Raw genomic sequence first — 10,379 nt, forward strand, 5'->3', positions numbered from 1 at the left:
AGGAAAGAAGACGTTACCTTCGGGGCAGGTTTGGCAGCACTGGCCCGGGAGGGTGACTGGATTAGAACAAGGCGGTAGTGGACAGGGAGGAGGGAAGCAGAAGTGATGACCATTTACCTCGCATGGGTGAGGACAGCTCGTCTTCACCACGTCATTTCTACCTATAAATAACACAAACCACACAGTTAACAATGTTGGGAATCTCGGAAGAGTTACTTCCCCTTGTGTGGACTTTCCTGTGGCGGGAGATGCGATTCGCTCTCTTCGACCCAAGCTATGAACCAGCAAGACGTGTGATAATTCCCCCTGTCATAAACTTCGACGAATTGGAGCGTTTGGTGGCCTCTCCGGGTCTTTGTGAGTGGGGACGGCTACAACAGGGATCTGTGTGACCCTTTCTGTGTTAATGTAGACTTGTTTAGTTGTTGTATACCTGTTTTCGTAAATAAAGTCTGTTGAAATCTTACAATATCCTAATCTCATATCGATATCAGCCTAACTCACAACAGTGAATCTTTAGTCGTGTTTGTTATGTCACCATTTGAACAAAATCTAATAATTCGCCCATTGCCGACCCTGTCATCGAGTGAGGTGCCACAAAGGTAAAAGTTTTGCATTAACACAACTTACCCTCCCCTTCGCAATGATGACAGCAATCGCCAGGTGTGCGCACCCACTTTGGACATGGTTCCGGTGGGGGACATCCGGGTGAGTAGCAGTAGACCTTATCGTCGACCTTACACGAGTGAGGACACTCTGTAACGAAGCAACAGATTGTAGGAATCTTTAACAAAATACAAACACAATCGAAAATTATGCAAACTAGTGAATATATTTACCGCGGTAAGTCAGATCAGAACGCCATTCAACGAACAAGTAGGTTACAGGCGAGTGACGGAATAATCATTTTTATCGGTAGAGCAATGGCTCAAAGTGAGTGATAACCCGAATATTACAAATATATATTCGAGCCACGCTTCACCTTTCAGAGATGTGACTATAGAGACCTTAAGGCCAAACACCACAAGGTCAAGCTTGTCAGGGACAAGCTCATTGTGGACGGTAAGTTGTACACGGGTCCCTGGTAAGCAGTGACGTCAGAGCGAAGAACAGCAACCCACGACAGACCAGAACTTACAGTGACGTTGCTCAAAGTCCGACTAACGGGTCTCCCAGTGAGCATGCCCAACCCACTAAACGTTCACGCTTTAACAGCAACAGTGAGTCGCCACGGAGCAGTGCTCGTTTTTTGCCATCTACGACAAACTCGTCATCAGGTGAAACCATCCCAAAGACTGTATAGGATGAGGAGGAGAGTGAACTCCCTACTGTTAACGTTCTATCATGGAACGTTTGCAGATCACTTGTTGATAAACTTAATGATCAAGACTTCTTGAGCATTTTATGTAAATATGACATTGTATGTTTATACGAATGTTGGATTAGCAGTGAAGATGACATCTCTATCACAGGGTATACTGATTGTGTCATACCTAGGCTCCATGGTAGAGGAGGAGGCATAGTAATATATATCAAATCTTGCATAGGCGAGAAATGTTGTGTAGTGGAAACTGTTATAGACAGCATTAGTGTAATCAAACTGTCATATACGTCTAGAAGGGATATCTATGTAATTGTTAATTATTTCCCTCCTGTGAATAGCACGTACTATGCAAAGAATGATTTAGATCTGTTTGTATTACTAGAGGAAACTGTAGGTAAATATAAAGAGTTTGGTGATGTTTTAGCAATAGGTGATTTTAACAGCCGTACTGGTCAATCTGAGGACTATATTGCCTTTTATAAAGTTAGTGAATTTTCAGCCCATGTATTATCCAATATATTCGAATACCTCCCTGATTCTAATGTTCGTACACGAGCAAATATGGACCTCTATGTTAACCAGTTCGGAAGACAACTTTTGTCTCTCTGTAAAACCACTGGTCTCAAAATTTTAAACGGTAGACATGCTGGTGATAGTAATGGCCATTATACGTTTTTCAGTAACAATGGAGCCAGTCTTATTGATTATGTTTTAGTTCCTGATGCTTTGATAAAGTCCATAGCACAGTTCGAATCTGGTGTATTTAATCATTTTTCTGACCATTCCCCTGTGTCGTTCACATTACCTTCGTTATGTTCCGTTATGAAAGAAACTGTTGATATAGAATCCAAATCCTATAGAATAACTGTAAAATGGAATGAAAACGAAAAACAGTCGATCAAAGAGACACTTCTGGCAAATTCCACTGAGCTATTTGAACTATGTAATAACTCTGATCTGAGCGAAAGGGGTATCAATAATGCTGTAAATAATTTTTCAGATCTTGTAAAAACTTTAATGTCACCATACTGTTGTTCAAATGTCACAGAACATGTCAGAGATAAGAAAGCGGTGACTGAAGATAAGCCTTGGTTTAATAATCAATGTAAGCACTTTCTACTTTTAATTTATGTAAATCAGTCGAAAATCGTGAAAATCTCGTCAGTTGCAAGAGGTCTTATAAAAAATTTGAAATAAAGTTGAAGCGTGAATATAAGCTTCACCAGGGAAATATGTTAGAATATCTTAGAAAATATAACTCAAAACGGTTTAATAAGCAATTCAGAAATAGGAAGTCGGTTAATTCACAGAAGATATCTCTAGAAGAATTTCAAAAACACTTCTGCAATCTTGCATCCTCTGAAATAAAAACTGATGAAAGTATTAATAATTATATGAACCAGTATGATGACATACCCATTCATACTCCAGTGTTTGATGAACTTGATGTCGATATTACAGGTTTTGAAATAGAATGTGCAATCCGAAAACTTAAATCCAACAAAGCGTGTGGTATCGATGAAATGCTGAATGAGTATTTTATCTATTGTTCTGAAGTGTTTGTACCTTGTCTTGTTATACTTTTTAACAATATTTTTAAATCAGGTATTTATCCTCGTACATGGTCAGTTGGAAATATTGTTCCAGTATTTAAGAAAGGCGATCCAAGTAACCCTGATAACTACAGAGGTATTTCAATCGTCAGTTGTATTGGTAAACTTTTTACGTCTGCATTAAATGATAGGTTAGTGAAAATCGACATGGAGCACAACAAGATAACTGATGCTCAGTTTGGATTCAAGCGGAATCTTTCAACGACAGATGCTTTATTTACATTACAGGCGTTGATTAATCGTACTCTTAAAAGTAAAAAACGTCTATACTGCTGTTTCATCGACTATACCAAAGCTTTTGACATGATAAATAGACAGAATTTATGGTACAAGTTAATAAAAGAAGGTATCGAAGGTAAAATGTTAAATATTATCAGATCACTTTACAAAGATGTGAGATGTTGTGTAAAAAACAATGGCGTTTGCTCAGATTTTTTTGACTGTAATATCGGTCTTTTTCAAGGAGAAATTTTGTCTCCTCTGTTATTTTCATTATATGTGAACGATTTTGAAATGCAATTTATAGAAGACAACTGTCCTTCAATTGACTTACAACTAATTAACATATTCTTAATTATGTATGCTGATGATACTGTTATCTTTGCCGAAACACCCCATGGCTTGCAAATAATGCTAGACTCCTTGCTTAATTACACTACCAAGTGGGGCCTAACTGTTAACACTTCCAAGACAAAGATTGTTGTTTTTAGAAATGGGGGAAAAGTGCAAGATAATGAAAATTGGAAATATGACGGGTGTGTTTTAGAGATAGTGAATGAATTCAACTATCTAGGAGTTTTATTGAATTATAATGGAAAATTTAAACAAACACAGAAAAAAATATCTGAACAAGGTCGTAAAGCATTATTTGCATTAATGAGGGTATGTAAGAAACAGTATTTTAATATTGAGACTCAATTAGCAGTGTTTGATACATATGTCAGTAGCATAGTCAATTATGGTTCAGAAATATGGGGATTCCATAAAGGCCCTGATATCGAAAAACTTCATGTCAATTTTTGTAAAAGGTTGTTAGGTGTGCGCAAATCTACTCCAAATATGATGGTATATTTCGAATTAGGCCGTTATCCATTGTACATAACAAGGAAACTTAGAATTTTTAAATATTGGTTTAAATTGCTCAATACTGAAAAGTGTATATTGAAATCGTGTTAAACTCCTTTAAACGAACGATTTTGTGTATTTTGTACAAACAATGTAGAAAATGAAATTCACTTTTTGTGTGAATGTCCTATGTACAGCGATCTAAGACTTAATCTTTTTCATTCTATGGAAAGCGTCTGCGACAATTTTAAAGAATGTGATATCAATAACAAGTTTAATTTATTAATGGATAATTCAGATATTCAGTATTTATTAGGTAAAACAATATTTTTAATGCTTCGTAGAAGAAGAGTGTTTTTAAAATAATGCGTCTTCTTATCTATTCAAATGTACATGTATATTAGTAGTATTCTATGCTTTTAGTCTACGTAATATTTTTAGATGCATGTCCCTGTGTATTTGATGAAATATAGTTTTAATGACACAAAGTGTCTCGTAAGCCAGTAATGGCTGAATGTTGATATAGTTTTATGTATTTTGAAAAGTTGTAATTGATATGTGTATATTTTAACATGTGACACTATAATAAAATATTTTATTGATTGGTATCGAAGAGATGGGTATCTCGTGTGACTCCAGACATACATGACAGAGCGCCATACACACCACAGTACACGGTGTCTTTGCCACTCAGAACAACTACTACTATGCCAGTTTATAATTATAGGTTTAGTTAATGCTAACCGGATCGACATTAATTAGTAGATAGTGTGGTTTCTGCCTGAAATGTCGTGTATATTGTACATCGTTAAACTTGTAATAAATCATTAATAACACCATTTTAACAGGAAATTGGAAACTTATAAAAGGTTGAAGGATTGAAATTGGACGTGTAATAAGATTCATTATAGGCTATTCTGGAATCACAAAGAACCACATTAAACGACAAATACTGCGCCGAGACGAGAAATGAAACAACAAAATGAAAAAATAAAATCGAAAAAAAGCTGAACGATCAAAAAGATAAAACCAAGAACCGGATGTAGAAGAATTCATTGACAGACTCCACGAGCCGCCATGTAAGGAGACCCGGATAATGAACCCTCTTAGAAATATTTTATATACATGTATTGCCCGGCATCATCCTTGTACATTGTTTTACGTCACACATCACACATCTACATCAATGTATATAGAACATAAAGATACATACACAAATGGTACTACTGACTTACCTATATAAATCGATAGCCATGTGTATCATCTGGCTGTCCGCAAGTCCACTCAGTGTGGTAACCTACCTGTACGATTAGGACAATGTGAACAACACTCCCCGGGGGTGGTGACGGGATTATCACATGGTGGGAGGGGACATGGTATAGGTTCACAGTACTTGTGCCCGCCTTGTGTACAGGGATGGGGACAGTCATGGTCCTCCTCGCGTTTGCCTACTACAGCACTGTCTGCAACAAAACAACAAAACAACCGGTAATTACGCTACTTTCAGAGTTTTACCGGTTATAGCAGTTATATACCGATATCAACGCGGTTATTAATCAGTACTATAGCGGTTATTTAGCGGTACCATAGCGGTTATATACTGGTACCATAGCGGTTATATACTGCTACCATAGCGGTTATATACTGCTACCATAGCGGTTATATACTGCTACCATAGCGGTTATATACTGGTACCATCACAGTTGTAAGCCGGTACCATAGCGGTTATATACCGGACTAACACAGTTGTACGCCGGTACCATAGCGGTTATATACCGGTACTATAGAGGTTATATACTGGTACCATAGCGGTTATATACTGCTACCATAGCGGTTATATACTGCTACCATAGCGGTTATATACCGGTACCATAGCGGTTATATACCGGACCATCACAGTTGTACGCCAGTACCATAGCGGTTATATACCGGTACTATAGAGGTTATATACTGGTCACATAGCGGTTATATACTGCTACCATAGCGGTTATATACTGGTACCATAGCGGTTATATACCGGATCATAGCGGTTATATACTGGTACCATAGCGGTTATATACTGGTACCATAGCGGTTATATACCGTTCCAATAGAGGATTTCTAACGGTACCATAGCGGTTATATACCGGACCATATCGGTTATATAACGGTACCATAGCGGTTATATACCGGACCATAGCGATTATATACCGGACCATAGCGGTTATATACTGGTACTATATCGGCTGTATACTGGACCATAGCGGTTATATAACGGTACCATAGCGGTTATATACCGGTACCATATCGGTTATATACTGGACCATAGCGGTTATATAACGGTACCATAGCGGTATTATACCGTTCACATAGCGGTTATATACCGGTTCCATAACAGTTGTACGCCGGTACCATAGAGGTTATATACCGGACCATAGCGGTCATATACCGGTACTATAGAGGTTATATAACGGTACTATAGCGGTGTTATACCGGTACTATAGCTGTGTTATACCGGTACCATAGAGGTGATTTAACAGGTTCCCTCGTAGTAGCGTTATAAGTGGACAAAAAGTGTCTCATTAGCTTTACTAACGAGCTATTCCCCCGATAGATTATCTGTTATGATGGAGTAAACAATTACATTTATATTTTATGCTTTACTTTAGAAACGTTCCTTTAATTCGTAGTTATTCGAGGTATGGATTTACGTTATTACTTTTTTCACTTCAGTCGTCAAAAATGTTATTTTTTTCTGGAGAAAATTAGACAAATATAAATCCTAATCAAAACGTGGTTGCAGCGTTTAATACATCCACTTTCCGTCCTCTTTGGTTCACAAGGCTGTCTAACTTACCACAGTGAGGACAGCATTCCCCAGGGGTGGTGACAGGTTGATCACAGGGAGGGAACGGGCACGGAATAGGGTGGCAGTACTTGTGTCCTCCTTGTGTGCATGGGCTCGGACAGTGGTCGGTCGTGTTATCTGTGTCAAATAAAACATTGAAACAGAGATGTAGCAATCATAATTCTCCAAGTCCAATAAAAACGCCAAACATACTTCAGACTTTGAGCACCACATATTGGATATGTTAATTCATATTAACATTTAAATCTAACTTTTCTCTGGCAGAACATTGGTAATAACCGTCTGACCTATGACATGTTACCATCTAACCTTGACTTAGGGACTAGACGCCATGTTACCGTATTACCTTGACTTCGGGACTAGACGCCATGTTACCGTATTACCTTGACTTCGGGACTAGACGCCATGTTACCGTCTTACCTTGACTTCGGGACAAGGCGCCATGTTACCGTCTTACCTTGACTTCGGGACTAGACGCCATGTTACCGTCTTACCTTGACTTCGGGACTAGTCGCCATGTTACCGTCTAACCTTGACTTCGGGACTAGACGCCATGTTACCGTCTTACCTTGACTTCGGGACTAGACGCCATGTTACCGTATTACCTTGACTTCGGGACTAGACGCCATGTTACCGTCTAACCTTGACTTCGGGACTAGACGCCATGTTACCGTCTTACCTTGATTTCGGGACTAGACGCCATGTTACCGTATTACCTTGACTTCGGGACTAGACGCCATGTTACCGTCTTACCTTGACTTCGGGACTAGACGCCATGTTACCGTATTACCTTGACTTCGGGACTAGACGCCATGTTACCGTCTAACCTTGACCTCGGGACTAGGCGCCATGTTACCGTCTAACCTTGACTTCGGGACTAGACGCCATGTTACCGTATTACCTTGACTTCGGGACTAGACGCCATGTTACCGTTTTACCTTGACTTAGGGACTAGACGCCATGTTACCGTCTAACCTTGACTTCGGGACTAGACGCCATGTTACCGTCTTACCTTGACTTCGGGACTAGACGCCATGTTACCGTATTACCTTGACTTCGGGACTAGACGCCATGTTACCGTCTTACCTTGACTTCGGGACTAGACGCCATGTTACCGTATTACCTTGACTTCGGGACTAGACGCCATGTTACCGTCTAACCTTGATTTCGGGACTAGACGCCATGTTACCGTCTAACCTTGACTTCGGGACTAGACGCCATGTTACCGTATTACCTTGACTTCGGGACTAGACGCCATGTTACCGTATTACCTTGACTTCGGGACTAGACGCCATTTTACCGTCTAACCTTGACTTCGGGACTAGACGCCATGTTACCGTATTACCTTGACTTCGGGACTAAGCGCCATGTTACCGTATTACCTTGACTTCGGGACTAGACGCCATTTTACCGTCTAACCTTGACCTCGGGACTAGGCGCCATGTTACCGTATTACCTTGACTTAGGGACTAGACGCCATGTTACCGCCTAACCTTGACTTCGGGACAAGGCGCCATGTTACCGTCTTACCTTGACTTCGGGACTAGACGCCATGTTACCGTTTAACCTTGACTTCGGGACTAGGCGCCATGCTACCGTATTACCTTCACTTCGGGACTAGACGCCATGTTACCGCCTAACCTTGACTTCGGGACTAGACGCCATGTTACCGTATTACCTGGATTTCGGGACTAGACGTCATGTTAATTTTTACCTGTGGGACAGTGTGTACAACAATCTCCGTGCGTAGTAACTGGGTTGGAACAGGGTGGATGGGGACAAGGTAAATGGTGGCAGTACTTCACTCCATCATGAATACAAGGGAAGGGGCAATCCTGTGTGTCCCCTCCGCCCCCACGGGATCCTGTGTCCCCTCCGGACACTCCGTCCCCATGGGATCCTGTGTCCTCTCTCGACACTCCGTCCCCATGGGATCCTGTGTACACCGTAAACAACAGAAACACTCCGAACAGTATACGTAACATTATTACATTGTCTATTGCCTATCTTTACACTTATATCAAGGTGTGAAATTACCGTATTTACCAAATCCAGTGCTCTGTACATTCACCTACTTGATTTTTTAATAAATATCATTTTCTATCTTTTATATAATGGAGAAAAATATGATATAATCGAGAACATAATCAACAAAACTGTGTGTCTATACCATGTAGTTATTCTGTTTATAGAATCTGCCTTCTGTTAATAATAAATAAGATACATGACTCCACTTAATGACGTCATTGCATAAGGTCATTGTATCACAATTGTGTCTATCATCCTACATAAATGTATATATAGATTTGTCTGATCTGGTGAGACAGAAAAAAATATGTATAGCATGTTATTATAACTATTAATCCGACGTGACACGCCCTTTGAATGGATACCGGATAGTCACGACGGAAATGTACTGTTCACGACATTGAAATAAGAGTTCTAATCCTGAGATAATAGCATAATGTGAAATAATTAGACATACATGTCCTCAAGTGAAGTCCCCCCCCCCCCTCACTCCCCCCCCCCCCCCCCCCCCCCCCCCACCTTTTTTTTTTTTTTTGTTGCACGGCAGTGTATCTGACAATATTTACATTTGCGAGTCGTTGCAATTATACAGACTGTTTGAGAGCGGTGTCGTTGATGTACGGTTGAAAACCATGCATCACGCTCAAAATTGAAGTGTTTATTGGATTTTCCATGTTATATTTTGTTTGCCAGTCAGCACGCGACCATGTTGCATCTGTTTCATCTATTGGCCAAAAAATGATAACTGTTGGTAAGGCGGGAATTATGAATTTAAGATATGATCTTTTAGCGAAAAACATTTTTTGAAAGTAAGAGGAATGTAAGTGTAAAAGCGTTGAACTGTTTTGGTATGGTATTTATGATATTTTTGAACGCCAGAGCTTTGCAGACAAACAAATCATTATTCCGATATCGCGCATTATGATTTGCTAGCTTACAAAGCTCTGGGGTTCAAAAAGATTATTAATACCATACAAAAAACGTTCAATGCTTAAGTGATGATCGCAAGTTTTACCGTTATCTCTGGCGGTGGTGTGTGGGCGCGGTTTATTAGGTAAATATTGGTACGTAGATGAAAGTCTGAGGTCATTGTTCCTTCCTTATCAGCCTTGTCTTAGTTGTAAGTTTTAATCTAAGACTGTCAATTTAGGTAATATTTTGATCTAAGTATTTACATATAAAAAAAATCATCGATTTAGTCCCCACCGACGGTTCCCATAATTATCAAGCTCTTTGTTAGATACTCGTTAATGCGCCTACTTGTTCCGTCATACCGCCCTACATACAATTGTACAAATATATAGTTAGTTCTCATTTGAAAATCTTACCTAACCCAGTGGGTGTCGTAGATAAACCATATAAGAGGTACTTACCCTTCCGAAACGCATGGTCTTGTCCCCCTGATACATCTATACAAAAAATAGCCTTGTGATTATTTTTCTTTCGATTGTTGCCGTCGTCTTATAAAATCTGATTCATGGCTCTTTTCGATTTTATACCG

The 10,379-nt window shown here is 39.7% G+C and overlaps 1 protein-coding gene across 1 annotated transcript; it reads right to left on the reverse strand.

Moving 5' to 3' along the window:
* Positions 1 to 17: 17 nt before the first annotated feature.
* Positions 18 to 8,835, reverse strand: LOC117319938 (kielin/chordin-like protein; the record flags this gene model as incomplete). Its single annotated transcript, XM_033874644.1, has 5 exons — positions 8,565 to 8,835; positions 6,839 to 6,967; positions 5,304 to 5,465; positions 631 to 756; positions 18 to 161 (listed from the first exon to the last, which is right to left on the reverse strand). Coding segments are annotated over exons 1-5 (832 nt in total), but the record flags the coding sequence as incomplete, so codon positions are not given.
* Positions 8,836 to 10,379: the final 1,544 nt, after the last annotated feature.

Source organism: Pecten maximus, unplaced genomic scaffold (assembly GCF_902652985.1).
Source record: "Pecten maximus unplaced genomic scaffold, xPecMax1.1, whole genome shotgun sequence".
NCBI classification, from domain to species: Eukaryota; Metazoa; Mollusca; class Bivalvia; order Pectinida; family Pectinidae; genus Pecten; species Pecten maximus.